The sequence below is a fragment of the Aythya ferina genome (assembly GCF_964211825.1).
Source record: "Aythya ferina genome assembly, chromosome: 2".
Taxonomy (NCBI): Eukaryota; Metazoa; Chordata; class Aves; order Anseriformes; family Anatidae; genus Aythya; species Aythya ferina.
Window position 1 is genome coordinate 21,027,447 of NC_140297.1, and position 15,751 is coordinate 21,043,197.

The 15,751-nt window shown below is 35.9% G+C and overlaps 1 protein-coding gene across 1 annotated transcript; it reads right to left on the reverse strand.

The window, feature by feature from the left end:
* Nucleotides 1-488: 488 nt before the first annotated feature.
* ARL5B (ARF like GTPase 5B) lies at nucleotides 489-15,661 on the reverse strand. The gene is made up of 6 exons (XM_084509902.1): nucleotides 15,517-15,661; nucleotides 8,403-8,463; nucleotides 6,979-7,126; nucleotides 4,062-4,145; nucleotides 2,707-2,858; nucleotides 489-2,425 (listed from the first exon to the last, which is right to left on the reverse strand). The coding sequence occupies exons 1-6, from the start codon at nucleotides 15,560-15,562 to the stop codon at nucleotides 2,377-2,379; spliced, it is 540 nt and encodes a 179-aa protein (XP_084366028.1). The 5' UTR covers nucleotides 15,563-15,661; the 3' UTR covers nucleotides 489-2,376.
* Nucleotides 15,662-15,751: the final 90 nt, after the last annotated feature.

A 15,751-nucleotide genomic window follows, 5' to 3' on the forward strand; every position in this document is an offset into this window, starting at 1 on the left:
TTTTTTGGGGGGGGGGAATGTTTGGCAGTAAAAAAAGCTATAATGCTCTAAAACACCCCAATTGAACCACTTTTCCTCTAATAGGCTCTGAAGGTGATGAAGAATATGAACCTGAAGATTCCACACAAAGCCTTTTTCAAAAGCCACAACACACCAGCTGTGCTATTAACAAATGGATATCATAAATGGAAAACTGTTGTAGTAAATTAAGTAGTAAGCTCATCAAAATAATTGCTCTTGTCAAGAATTGTTTTTCTGTAAAGGAGACGATAAGGTATTAAAACATTTTGTTAATTCTAATATAAAAACCTCTGTTTAAAAAAAAAAAAAAGCTCTATCAGTTCAAGGGCTGTATATCCAGATGATGATATATATATATATATATATATATATATATAAAAACAAACATATTCAGGATCACATCTTAAATTACATAAAGTTGAAAATAAATTTAAATTACAAACAGAAATTGTCACCACACAAGAAACCTCATTCACAGTATCATTTATTTTTTCATTTATAATTTACTTCCCAAGGAACAAAACAAAACTTATTTTCACAAATTAGAACAGTTGTTAGCATGAACATCACAGCAATAAGCTTTAGTATCAGAGTTTAACTTTGTTTTGCATTCTCTTTTTAAGTATTAGTTTTGGTTTGTAATATTTTCTGAGCATTTTGACTTGACACTCAACGTAGTCTCTCCTTTAAATGTGACTTTTGCTAGCCAACAGTAATATGTAGCAACCAATCGTTGATTCAACTTGTATTCAAAATCTTTTTAAACACTTATATTTGATGGCATCATTAACATTTCATTAAGCTTTGTTCAAATAAAAATGGAATCATATTGAAAATTTACAAAACTTAAAATTTTATTAAAAACTCAGTGTGCTTGAATTATTAAAACAAAATTCATCAAAAACATTTTGTCATTAAAGGACTGTAGTCAATTAGAATTTTTTCCTAGTGACCATGCCCCATGTTCACGCATATAGAAGTGCTGAAAGGTGCTTTTGTGTACTTTAAGCATTTATGTAGGTTAGACATCTCATTGCTAGCTGGATTTCTCTTGGAAATGGATGTCTAGTATTGATCCCCCCCCAATTTGCATTTTGTGTGTCCAATATGATCAATTAACACAGAATCTGTTGTTTCAGATTCTCTTTCCAGATCTATCATCATCTTCAAATTGAATTACAAGTTACTAGGTCCAATCTTTTACCACCTTTTTTTTTTTTTTTTTTTTAACTGGAAGTTCTCGACTTTTTCTGCTTCCAGTTCATAAAGTTAAGGTGAATGAGTAACTCAAACCACAAAATCAGAAGGTCTCTAATCCTGCAAATAACAGTAAAAACAAATATAAGGCAAAATATTTTCCATGCAATGGAATCTAAAAACATTTAGATTTGATAGTATGTAAATAAGGTCAAGTTCAGCTTCATTCTCAAATCCACAGATACAGCACCATGATTCTGTTCTGTTTATAAATCTGGCTTCCCTTTTGATTTTACATTCATTTAGAAAACAGCACTCTCAATAAAAGGTGAGGAAGGCTCATGTATGTACAGCATTTAAGATTTTAACAGATTACAGATTACACATAACACTGTCTGCCATGATTCCAAATTTAATTACCAAGAGGTTTATTTTTAAAAATGGTATTTGAAGTCTAAGTGAATAAACCAACACTTAATAACAAAAGAATGTTAACCACTGTGCAGAGATCTGTTTTCAGGTGAAAGAGTCATAACCTAGAATTACTTAGACAAAATGAGAAGGACAGATTTCTTTTAAGGCAGAAATTCAATTATATACTAGGTTAAAAGCTACTTTAATTATTGACTATAACTAACTCATTCAGTATTTAAATTTTTGCATTCATAGCTAGTGCTGGCTACAACTCTGCCCATGTTCCAGGAAGCCCAACTGAATGTTTTTTAGTCCCCCATGGTTATCCTTGGAGACTAAAAACTATGCCAGAGTACAGTCAAACTACTCACTACTTTTTCATTATTAAACAAACTATGTTGATTTATTATGTTAGTAAGTTATAGAAACTTTTTAGAAAGAGGAAGTATGAAATTTTGACAATGACAAAACAGATTTTATAAAGCTATCATTGAAAAAGTTAGAATACATAGAGGAATTTAAATGCTTAAAAACAGATTCATATATGTCCATCCAGTTGAAGATTAGTGTATTAAAAAAAGGTTAAGAAAATACTTTGCGTTTCAAGTTCAACTGCACTTGATTCAAGTACAGCTTGGAGATTGGCTGATATAAATTAAACATGGTCACTGGCTCAGCAGCCAGAAGTACAGAAAAATGTACATGTTCACAGGATAAATAGAAGTCTCTTCTTTTGGAAAAAAGCTATCTCACTCCAATACGGGAGGTCATCCACTCCAAGCCTTGGCATAATCTGAAAAATAAAGAGATATTATATAGTACTAGATCTTGCAACATCTTAAAAGTGTTTTCTACTTCTCTTACAGCTAAAATCATTTGCTTAAAATTAAAAATCATCTGGAATGGGTAATGAAACATGAACAGAATACACAGTGTTTTAAATTAAGTCCACTTAGGCTTTAGCCATAAGAAGCTGGTCAAACTAGAATATACTAGAATACTGCTTTAAAAGACAATGAAAAATGCGTGTTTTCATTTACCATATATTATTGTACTTAAACAGTAAACATTTACCCTTCTCCTGTCAAAGCACAACAGGACTGAATGTGCCATGGGTGATCCTTTATGGAGCTAAGGGTGAGGTATGTAGATATCTCAGCAGCTGTCATGCAGCCTTTCATGTCCTGCTTGTTTGCAAAGATGAGAACTGCAGCTTTCCGTAAATCCTAGAAGTAGTTCAAAGTATTCATAAAAAAGTTATTATATAGAACTAACAGGCTATTGCGTTAACTGAATGTCTCAAAAAAAAGTAGATTAGCTTGTATGCAATTACACAGTAACAGGTAGTTTTAACAGCCTTACTGCATTAAAAAACAATTACATTAATACTGAAGAGACTAATTTATTTAGAAGTGTTCACCACAGGGAATCAAATTATAATGTATTATACTACTACCCTTTTGGTTTTGTCCATATGCTCGTTATGTTAACTAAAGAAAGTCTTGTTAACATCACTTCACAGAGCTCTAAACCATCCAGACAGTGGATTTATTACTGGATAAACATTCAAGAAAATGTATTAGATGCTACTCAAATGGAAAACCCTGCTAGATATCATTCCCTTGAAATTACTTTCCACTTCATTAAGCAATTTCTGTAGTAATTAAAACAGTAACAATTAAAAAAAAACTTTACTGCTGTTCCAAAAAGGGAGCTCTAATAATGCCACAGCAGCTTTAGGAAAAACAGAAGCTAATAAAAAGTTGTTTTGTTTCTGTATGGAAATTAGGATTCCACAATGCAATGAAACAAACTGGGCTGCATGGTTTTAGGAGTAGAAGAGGGAAAACAAATCCAAAATGCAGGCAGCTGGCAGATTTAATTAAAGTGTTTAACATATTTAAATTGTATATTAAATTTGGAGACAATTTCTCCATTAAGAGAAAAACAATAAACCTTTAGGATCCAAAGATGAAAACTCACAAGTAGTACTTATTACATTTGAGGCCTACTGATTGTTTTCAAGAGATAATAGTTCACAATCTTCTGATCTTATAACACTGGAAACTAATTACAAAAAAAAAATTTCACAAGAAGTCTCATTTCCTTCTTTTTAGGTAATATGTTTGCTCCTTACTACCAAATCCAAACCAGATTAATGAACTTTAAAGTAAAAACACATTCATTTGAAACATTGTAAATCACTCAAATTTTTGATTACAATCAAGCAAGCCCTACTATTACTAGAGTGCTTCATGATAGCTTTCACTGTTCATTTATAATTCATATGGTTTCAAAACAGTCAACATGCATGCACATTTAAACTCAACTTTTCTGTGACAGTGTAACTTCTGTAAATATAGGAAGCATGTAGTGCTATTTGACTGATCACAACAAAGGGAAACAATTATCCCAACCCCCTACTTTACCTCATGAGCCAGCATTCTATAAAGTTCCTCTTTTGTAATAGAAAGTCGCTCTCTGTCAATGCTGTCAACAACCAGAATGATGAACTAGGGAAAAAAACAATAGTATAATATGTAAAATACAAAGCGTAAGTTATAGAAAGTACATTTTCAAGTGATCACTACCACGTCTTTGTATGCAAGACACACACTTTCAGAGCACATTAAAAAAAATAGAGCAAGAAGTTTATTGTTACAGCCTTTTGTCAGTGCCCCAGGAATCCTATATATAGATTATAGTTTTTTTAAAAAAACGTATATTGCTTATACATTTCAGCACTGCTATTAAGCTCTACTTTTATGTACCACACTTAAATCACCAGGCTTGATTTTCAGCCCCCACATCATACACAAAACAGTGATGTAGGTACCAAAAGTACCTGCAGATCATGGATCACACTTAAAACATGGATTACAAAATTGCTACAAAGTTATCAATGAAAACAGCTAAGTCTACTACTGCTCCTGTACTCAGGAAAACAAAACTGAAATCGAAACTCCATATTTAAAAAAACAAAAAAGACTTTTAACAATCTACGATCACCACCCTCACAAGGCTTAAGAGAACTGATTTCAAAGTCCTACATCAGACCTCAGAAAGCTATGTACCTGGAGGGCTTAGCATTACAGTGCAACACCTTAACCTCTGTAATGCAAAGTTGGCCTCTCACAACTTTGCACCCTTCTACCTAGGCATTTGGAGACAGCTATGGCACTGATTTGACCCTTAATGTTCTTCCAAGTGGCATTATTCTCATGGTCAGGCACTTGTGAATCCTTTAACACTGCTAGGCATATCAAATGGCACATCAAATTTTCCATGGGAGGCAATTGTCACTAGTGTGAAAATGACTCTTTTAACCCCAGTTTCTTTCTTTTTTTTTTTTGGTGTATTTTAATTCACAGCCTTATACTAAAAGGCTATATAATTATATACTTACACTAGAAGGGGAAAAAAAAATAGTGTTACATAGTAAGTTAGATACACTTAAACAGCTTGTAAACATTATGCAATAGTGTGCATACACGAACTATAACAACTGATCAGTGTTCAGCACTTGCCCTGACCAGAGTACACACTGAGCTGCTCAAATAGCCTCATAGGTTGCAGCAACCAGTAAAGAGATCAAGAGGGAATCTTATAAAAATTATACAGCTACTGTAATAAAAGAATTACAGGGAACACATGCTGCACTGGAGAGGAAACACAGGAGATGACATTCATCTGAGAGTCTCCATTGCTTCCCTTCCCAGCTCTCCACTGGGAATATTTTGCCATCCCTTTTTCTCTTCTACTGTCTTTCCTTTCGCTTTTCTCCCCGCGAATAACTTATCCATGAGAGCTCCCTGCAAATCCTGGGCTCTCTCTTAAAATAGAATTGCAGAATCAATCAAGTTAAGTTGAAACTAAATAATAGGTATGCTCTACAATTTTTTCCACCATTCCAAAGATTTCCTTTAGATTGCTTCAATTGCTGAATAAGAGAGAAAAGACACATAAAAGCTGCACGTGAGTCGGTAACAAAAAAGGAGGACTAGAAGTCACCGTTACAATTCTCCAACATATGCTCCAAATCACTGTGCCTTAAAAAAAAAATAAGAAGATTCATTGCCCATTGAAAATGACCACAAACTATGAAATACTAAGTCAATTTAATGCTGCTGTGGCTTTGAGATGTCTAGCAGATGAGGAGGAACAGTATAGCAATTATTCATAACAGGGATGCTAGGATTAGCATACCAAACAGACCCTTTTCTTCAGCTGTTTCCAGCTGACAAAGCTGATAAATTCTTTCCAAATGCTAGAAAGTGTTGGATTTCACACGCTTACTATGCAGAACATAATGGAGAGCATCTCCAAAAGGATCAAAAAAAAGAACTAAGACACAGGTCTACTCAAATTCCAAAAATCAAAGAATATTCAATGAACAAATGTCAAAAACTTATCTGCCAGATATTACTCACAGATGTTCTTCACCCTCTTGCGTATTTGTATGACATGTACCCATACTTTTCCAGATAAAATTAAAAGTAAGCTTAAAATACTAGAGCTGAAGATTGAGATGTTATCACCAGGCTTTTAATACATGAAAAGTTTCTGAACATCTGGATTGGATCACTCTAACCTCTCATCTCTCAAAGAGGGGGATACAGCAAAAAAAACACTACACTTATTTTCACGTAAGGTTTACATAACATCTACAAAGCATCTCTATTTTGTTAGTAGAAATGGTAAAAAAAAAAAAAAAAGTTTAAAACCCTTTACATCAAGGTAAAATTTCTGTAGCCTTACTATATAAGTGCATGTTGTGTTCATAACCTTTTGGCAAAGAAACAGCAGTTGATGAATTCTACTCCATCCTTTCAAGCAATAGCAGCTTCATCAATACCTCATGAGTACTGCAGTTAGGTTTTCCTTTATCCTTTAGATAAAAGCCACAAGCTGACGAACTTTAAATACTGCTGCCTAGATAAAATTTTGCTCTTTATCTTTAGTTATCATTACTTCAGAACCACTTCAGCCTGGATGTACAGAAGCCAGGTTAACCATTGCATACCCTCACTGAACTTGAGGAGTACATGGAAAAATTTGCTTTAAAATCCACTCAAAAAATATGCAATAACTCAATTTATTTTTTTTTTTCTTATTTTTTCGATTGCCTATGACAGAAGTCTAACTCCACAGTTTATACCACAGATCAAACAACATTAAAGTAAACATGAAAAATACTTAAAATATTACCAGGAAATTGGCTGCATACCAAACACATTAGACTTAAACAATACAACTACAAACTTGATAAAAATCTACCAATGTTTCTCTTAAAAAAAATAATTTTAAGCTTATTAAATTTGCATACTTAAAAGTAGCTTCTCATACCTCTGTGTTCGAATAATAGGTATTCCACGATGACCGTAACGATTCTTGTCCTCCAATATCCCACATTAAGAAATGGGTGTTTTTCACCACTATTTCTTCTACATTGCTTCCTATGGTTGGAGAAGTATGAACCACTTCATTCATTAAGCTAAAGGAAACAATATAACATCATGAAGACCAGCCAATAAAATTCACAAGGCTTGTCACAGCTCAATCACAACAAATTTGTTGCAGAAAAAAATAAATATTTCTAGCTCTGATGAAAACTTAAAAAAGTCACTTCTCAACAATCTATACATATGAATTTCTATGGAAATAAAATATTTAAGAGCTGTTATTTAAACTAACCTTTTTTTCACTAATATGAATTTAGTGGTTGACAAAATTCAAATGTACTTGTTTTTGTAGCAGATTGTAGAGATCAACAATACAAAATAAGCATATAAAACGTTTATAACTAAGCATAAGCATATGCATTTTAACAGTGTCATCTTTTTTAATAAGACATTTTTCAAATAACTTTTTAGATAAATTAGGTTCTTAAAATGCTCTAATTTCAAAATGAGAAGTCACCTTTCTGAAGATCACAAATAAGGAGAGCAATTAACCATTCAAAATGCAAACCAGGATATAATTTTAGAAGAGCATTCAACTTAGCAATTTGATAACTAAATAAATTCTGAAGGACTGCTTGTTTACTTAGAACTGAGAAATTTTTAGCTACCGTTAAATATTGACAAAGAGTTTAAAGTGTTTTTTGGGAAAATAACCTTTGCTACTTTCATATCTAAATATATAGATAGACATTTCATTATGCACTCCTCCTTCTCCATAATTACAACGTTAACTATGTACCTGTCAATATTCTTGTATTTATCACAGACACTCCTGCAACGCTTGCAAGATTTGAGGGTGATATGATACATTGCAATGATGCTATTTAAAAAGTTTATGGTTGGACCTAGGCAAGTTGAAATACTATTCTGAGGAAAACTTCCATCACAGATTTTAGCCACTGGAACAAGAAAACCTTTGGAAACATTTATGGATTTTGCACAGTGGCTAGAACTCCCATTAACATAAAAATCACTTTCTTCTCTGCCGTTCTCAGTCAAATTATTTTTTCAAAGTTTACCAATAAAAATAGGCTTTGATACTTTACATGTGCATGAATTTTACATGTGCTTGTATGTGAAATTTTGTTATTCAATTGATTTACAATTCAGTTTTAAAATATTTCAGTTCTTCCACTTAGCATTTCAATACTAAATCTAAGTATGTTTAGAAGAACTAACACCATTCACATACAAACTGCAACCTACCGCACCCCTAGACTTTCTGCCAGGTTCCAAACCTGAATTTTCAATTATTAAATCAATGACAACTAGTAAAACAAAAAAAAAAAGAGTAATTTGTATACTTACAACTGGTAAAGAATTGTAGTCTTTCCAGCATTATCAAGTCCCACTATGATTACTTTGTGCTCTGCATACACAGAAAAAAAAAAAAAAAAAGACAAGAATAAACTAGCAGAAACAGCAATAATTACAATTCTGGTTAATCACTTTTTCTTACTTAAGAAAGTAACGGCTTTTTGGTCTAAATACATTGTGATGGCTTTTAGGGAAAAAAAAAAATCGACAAAGCTTCATCTTCTCTTAAGACTACAGTTTAAGGACAAGTCAGTATTGGAAGTCTTCATAAAGGAAGAATTACTAGCATGACTCCATTAAAAAAAGGAAAGAATGAAAAATACGAGGAAAATAATTTAACTCGTATCAGTATCTTCTCTTACGAAGATGAGCAAACATCCAAAATAAAATTTACAGTACATCAAAGCCAAATCTTAGCAAACCACCAGTTATTGAGAATAAAGAGCTAGTTTTCTACAGAATATGAGTCTGTTTCTCAATGATGCAAAGCAAATCCAAAGTGTGCAGAAAACATTAGCCTAAAACACAAGGCTAAACAATAACCATTAGTTAAGGGACCACACCACCATCATTTTTGTGGTACAAAGAGGAAGCTCTATTTCTAATAGATCACAAATTCCAACACTCAAGTTCTGAGCTGAAAAGTTCTGCTTATATAACAGCTATCTCCCAAATGCTGCAATGTTATTTTTCCAAGCATTGGGGTAACAAACAAACTAACTCCAGAACTTATCCATTTCTCTGTATTTAATCCTTTTTAGAATTTCAAATACAACAGCCCAGTCAATTACAACATGTTTTTTTTTGATACATGCCAGAAGTCAGAAGATACCAATTTGCCTACTGACAAAAGATGCAAATCACTTGAGAGCAGAGAGAAGCTACAAATAGATACCAGAAGCAAAACTCACACAAAAAGCTTGTAAACAGGCTCACTCACAAGGGGTCATATTTAAAATTCTAAAAGCACTTATTCCAAAATAAAACTTGCTTAACAGCTCAGAGATTTCCTCTAAAACACCATTTTCAAATCTACAAGACTTACCACAAATTACTAAAAGGTCTATCAAATATCAAGGTGGTAGTTTTTTTTTATCCACAAGTGAGTAGTCTAAGGAAGATTAAGGAATTTGTTAAGATGTAGATCTATTAATGTATATTCTGGTTTTTCATACTGAAAGGGATTTTAGTAAATTCCTTTGGACTTTTAGAAGTTTTGTTAAGAGACATGGCCCTAACACACGTTGAAACATACTTCCCCGTATTGATTTCTGTACTGTTACATCCTGCCAACGTATCCTAAGGAAATACCTTACCCTAGCCTTAAGTCCAGCAATACAACCAGAAAAAGCAGCACAACTGATTAATAATCTTCCTTGATATATAAGTAGTATGAAATCCTCTCTGCTTTCAACGTTAATAAAACATTCCACATAGCTAGACTCTCCTTTTCTTCTCCAAATTCAGTACAGTTAAAAGGGCTTTCAAAGTTTAAACACAGAAATACCCGTCTGTTGTTTTCAAAACAACCATATTTTTCAACTATTGTCTGGAATATGACTAATTTCGCAACACTCTGTTTGCATTACTTTCAAGAAGGAAAAGAAACCAACCAACCAGAAAACGAAAACAAAACAAAAATTTAGTAACATTACATCTGCTCTTTCCCACATTCACATCAGAATCTAGAGCCTCGCTTAGGAATGATTAAATGGTACCAGCCTACTGAAAGTAAGAAAAAAATAAAAGTATTTTTCCCCAGTCAGACGATTTTTTAAAAGCCACCAATATGCAAATGATTCAACTCTAATTGGGAAAGGGATGGCTGGGGGAGCATGATGACACGCACAGCTTAGCTCTGTAGTCAAATAGCATTTTATACAGTAACTCAACATCCACATACAAGGAAGTCATACAAGTATTAATTAATGAGGTGAGGATAAAATTAATGAGATTAAAGCATCAATATCTTATGCAAATAGCTGTCTCCACCTTTTATTAAAATTGGAACAACTCATTGCTTTCAGAACTGTCATCTATGCTAACAAAAATCTCTTCACTTACAAACAGAGAAGTTGAATTTCTGTCTAGTTTGGTTAGACAACAATTTTTACTTGTACGCATACATTAACAGATAAACACATGACCTTAAAAATTGTTATACTAAGACAAAACAAAGCTTTAACAAGTACTTGTTTACAAGAGCAACAAGTTGAAGGCAGATGCTTCATTTAAGAGGAAGGATGATTATGGGGTAAATCACAGGCTCCGATTTATGCTCTTTGTGTTTTGTACTTCGAGACTAACCCAAGTTTCTTATACTGGCTGGTATTGGTATCAGTTTGGGCTGTACTCCTGAATATCTTCCCAGTTCACTATGGTCTTGTCAATGGAAGAAGAAAATCCCTAAGATAGTTGCCACAGTAGAAGAGCAGAGTCTTTATAAATCAGGTAGAAAGAGGAAAAAAATGCAGTAGAAATTAGAAGAAGAAAGCAAACACATTAAAAAAAAAAAAAAGACAGGCTACTTGAAAGAATCCAAAGAATTCCATTATTATTAGCCTTTCTTGGGCAGTTGTTAAAAAATGTATCTAAGTGGTATTGTTAAAAAAAAAACTGCTGACAGTTCAATATTACAACATAACAGGAAAGTTATGATCTTGCAGATGTCAGAAGACAGACATAATATGCTCTTCTCTTCACTTATTCTTATATATTCCCCTACATAAGGGTTTTGTAAAAGGATCTGAAACTGAAGATTCTGTTAGTGTTTTTGCCTCTTCCTCTAACTTGAAAAAAAATAAAACCACAAAGAAAAACAAAAGGCTAAATACTTTAGTGATGGGCAAGATTCTGTATTTGGAAGAAATCAGTGAGGGAAAGAGTACTGATCATTATCAGGCACCAAACAGCACTGTCCAGTTGCTAAGAAAAAAAACATCTTAGAGGCTTCAAAACTGAAGGCAGATGGAAGTTTGCTAAAGAGAAGGCAGGAGGAACAGAATTTTACCAGAAATTTTCAGCATAAGAATGCATTATGCACACTAAGTGAAAAGCTGCCTTTGAATCTTGTATTCAAGCAGTTCTCTTGTGTTAAATAGATCTTGTATTTACAGACTTACTAACAAGAATGAAAAATTGGCTATAAACTTCATTAGTAACCGGAATCAAACCCCAGATGGATTTCCAGATAATGATCTCTGCTAGCCTAACTGTATGGTCCGGGGACTGCCAGCAAGCCTAAATGAAGTAACCCATGGAGTTACAGAAGTTCTACCACCTTGATTTAGAGCCAACCATTATTTTTCTTATAGCAGCATTTTCTATTTATTTATTTATTTTTAATCTATAGCATTTATTCAGAGCAACCTAGAAGATTATGAGCAGCTGTCATTCGAAACAACTAAAATACAGATGTGAACTTCTTAAAAACTGCACTCACACATGCACACAAGGAATAAGGTACTGCAAGAGTCAAAAGTTGCCTTTATCGAGGTCGCTATACTCACTATACTCACTTCTCTTTTCCTTTTACCTCCATTAAGAGTTACACAAATAATGATGAATAAGTCAAGCAAGTTTTATCCAGATATGTCCTGACACAGGCATTAAGTTAGTTGCTCCACCATTTATTCATATCTCCACATGTTGCTTAGACTGTGTTATTTGCTTTCTTAATCATAGCTTAAGAAAGACTTAAAGTCTAATTTTTAAAAGATATACTTTTAAAAATGAGTTTAAAAATAAAAGTCCAACTTGAACTTACAATAATTTGTAACTAGATTTGAATTGGCTGTAGGCAACAATATTTTAGGTGAAAACAATACTCAGGCAATGTTTTTTGACAATTTTAAAAACACGGAAAAAGAATCAGGAAGCCATCAGTAAGTCACCTAGAACAAAGATAACAATCTATTTTTACACCAATTGTTTCTCTTATAAGAGAAATACCTACACATCAGTTTGCATCGTTCAATTACTCCTCGATTAAGAGCCAACATATTGAGAGCTGAAAAGCTCAGAAATGTTTAATCGTCCATTTTCAGTCTGTACTGTAAAGGCATGAACACAGGAAAACACTAAAAATAAAAAAAGATTAAATAAGGCCCTGGACCACTTTTGATCATTCCTACTACCACCAAACAAACAATAATAATAAAAAAGCTACTGTCCAAAGGCTACTGCCAAAAAGTCTGGAAACAAACCCTACTAAACACAACAGCACAATACATGTTCCCTGACAGACTGTTCTAAGGGCAGACACTCTTAGATTTCCTCTTTCGTAGTCATCCACACACAGATCAGCACAGGCATCACTCGAATTCCATAAGCTTGTCTGCACTGCACCTTGTCTTGTTCCAAAATCCTACATACTGGTTTTGGTGAGTAGCTGATGCACTGTGATAGAAGTGAAAGCACATTCTGCAAGGGGAGTAGGAGAAAGCAAGAAAGCTTTCCCTATCTAAAACTTTCCATCATTGGCCATTGTCACATAGCACCATTTCAACTATTTTTTTTTCCATCACGGGCCAGTACAGATTTGCCAAACCAAACCACAAACAAAATAGGGTGAACCACCTGGTACAGTCTCTATTGCAAGTGTGGCGAGTTGGAACAGAACTGACAGGCTCAGCTCCCTGGCAGAAACAAACACTCAGATGCTACCTCAACAAAGGGCTAAACCAGTTAAATACAAAGAGAAAAATGCTGCCAGAAGAGGTCAGTAGAAGAGATTAGAGTATCACTGGATGCCTATAGGAACATGTTAGATCAAGTCTCTCCACCTTTTCTCCAGTACCTCATCCTTATTATTGGAAAGAATGGTAAGAGAAACAAATTGCCAGAGAAGTGGAAGACATGTAAATTAATAGTGATGTTCACTGCTTTAGTACGATATGAAGTGTCTCCGTTATGAGTCTTTTTTCGCTTTGCAGAAATCATTCCGAATGAAATCAACTTTCTGTACATCACGCATTTACTTTAACTGTGCTTAAACCAGAGGCACAAAAATGCCTGGGGCTTATTTTAAGATGTTAGTATCTTAAGATGCAAGTTTTTGAGAAAGCTACCTGACTACCTCTTTCCTGTAAGTTAACAGCATTAGCTCACCAGCTGATATTTCCTTAATGTATTTAGCTGTCTAGATACTATTGATTAAATGCCTTTTAAATTTGGCATTTTCAACTCAGCTGCTATTAACCTTTACATAAAGTAAAACCGCACTGTGTAATTAATACCAGAGCGAAATGGCCATGACTTCCTGAGCTATATCTTCTAGCACTTTGGCACAATTCCTCTGCCACGCTCTCCTCGATGGAAGCCACATGGCACTTTCTAAATCTTCACTTTGTTGGATCTTTCATTTTGCTAGTATCAAGCACCTCAGACTATCAGCACAAATCGTGCTAGCTGTGATGAACTGATTGATGACATGCTCCACACACATCTGGGTCTGTTTTTATATTTGGAATATTCCCTCTCATTTGCAAACACAATGATTTTAACCACACCAGTCCACTCAACTAGGAGTCTCATGGGTCAGTCCATGAATCATTCTCCAAACTCATCTCCCCAAAAAAAGTCTAGATTTAACATAACTAGAAGAACAACAAAAACAAATCAGTAATTACTGCCTTTATAATTAACATCATCATTATGGGAAAAATAACTGTGCATTTAGAGGATCCTAGTAGATTGGCCACAAATTTATTGTTGAAGAGAGGTTTTCTACGGTGGAATTTCAATCTTGGCCATGAAAAGAAACTCACTTTACTCTCTGCAGTTGCCACAATGGAGAGAACAAAACAAAAATGATTAAAACCCCATGAACCCTCCCATTGGGATAAAAGGTGAATAGTAAGCATTTCATGGTACTGCCTCATCCACAATAACGTCATACTAACAGTTAGTATTTTGAACACATTAAAAATAACTTTTAGAAATAAATATACAGTAAAAAAAGACTTTTTCCCCCACTAACGAAACGGAATCAACATAACTCAGTGATGTCATATACTAACAAAGAAAGAAACCAAAACAATGAAACTGTAACTCTTACTCCCTTCCTGAAAATAAATGTTGCCATCATAGGGGACGGTACAGACCGGCAATAAAAGCCACCAGAAGTTATGTTCTAATCAGATCTCTGCACACAGAGAACTCCACCACATCTTGGTGGAGTCCTTGAGGGAAGGAAGGGAGCAGCAGACTGCAATATTTAATAAACACCAAAGAAGTATTTCACAGATTTCTGGAGAGTAAGGGGGACCCTGAATCCTTTCAAATGTTTTTTTTTCACTTGAGAAAAACAAGAATCACCAAATAGATGGAAAGTAATCATTCTGAACACTTTGATAGAAGGCTTCACGAACGATGTGAGGACACAGCGTGTGAGTGGAGGGGAAGACAAACGGTTTGGCTCTTACTCCTCACTCCCACGGGGTGAGAAAACGGTATGAGAGGGTCGGATGGTACTAAGCACGGCACGGAGACACGGCTCTGCTATTTACAGGCTCCGAGAAGTTCACTCCTGGTGACAAGGCCATTAAAGGGGCACCGGGTGTGCTCTGCTCCCACAACTTGTGAAATCGTGCTGAGATCGAGCCACAAAGCCGCAGTAACCCCGCTGCGGGAGGTAACAGATGGAGAGTGGGCACGGAGCCGGCACTGGCAGCCTGAGGAGAACAATACCTCCACCGGCCTGGCCGGGCCTCAAGGAAAAACAGCACACACGAGGAGCTGCTCGAGCACTCCATCCCCTAACCAACGGAGGCTGGGGGAACGAGATTAATTACAATACAATAAGCGGGTATGAAGGAGCGTATTTTAATTTATGGTAACCGAGCTAGCGGCAGCCGCAGCCGCCGAGCTCGGCACGAGCCCTTTCCGCGGGGCGCACCGGGAAGGACCCGTCGCTCCGTTGGGCTCAGAGGCGGCTTTTTGGGGTCCCCACACCGCCTCCAGCACCGCCCGAGCCCCCCCCCTCACAGGCCCCGAGGCCGCCCGGGACGGAGCGGCGGGGAAGGGGCGAGCTGAGCTGCCGGGGAGCCCCGCGCTGAGAGAAACCCAGCCCAGCCCAACCCAGCCCGGAGCCCCCCGCGCCCACCTTGGTTCCCGAAGAGGCTCCAGAGCTTGGCGAAGACGAGGCCCATGCCTGGCCCCGGGGCTCGGCTCGGCCCGCAGCGGCCCCGGGGCGGAGCGGGCGGGGAGCGAGCGTTAACCCCGCCCCTAACGGCTGCCACGTCACGGCGCCGCGTGCGTCACCGCGCACGGGAGCCAAAAGACAGGGCGGGGCAGGCCGCGGTTTCTTGCTCCCGGTTGCCATGGCAACAGCCGCGCCG

Coding starts and splice junctions, on each gene's coding strand:
- ARL5B (XM_084509902.1), bottom strand. CDS start 15,562: ATGGGCCTCGTCTTCGCCAAGCTCTGGAGCCTCTTCGGGAACCAAG. Junction 8,464..15,516: donor GAGCCTCTTCGGGAACCAAG/GTGGGCGCGGGG, acceptor CTGTGTATGCAG/AGCACAAAGTAATCATAGTG. Junction 2,426..2,706: donor TGTGCTTTGACAGGAGAAGG/GTAAATGTTTAC, acceptor TTTATTTTTCAG/ATTATGCCAAGGCTTGGAGT.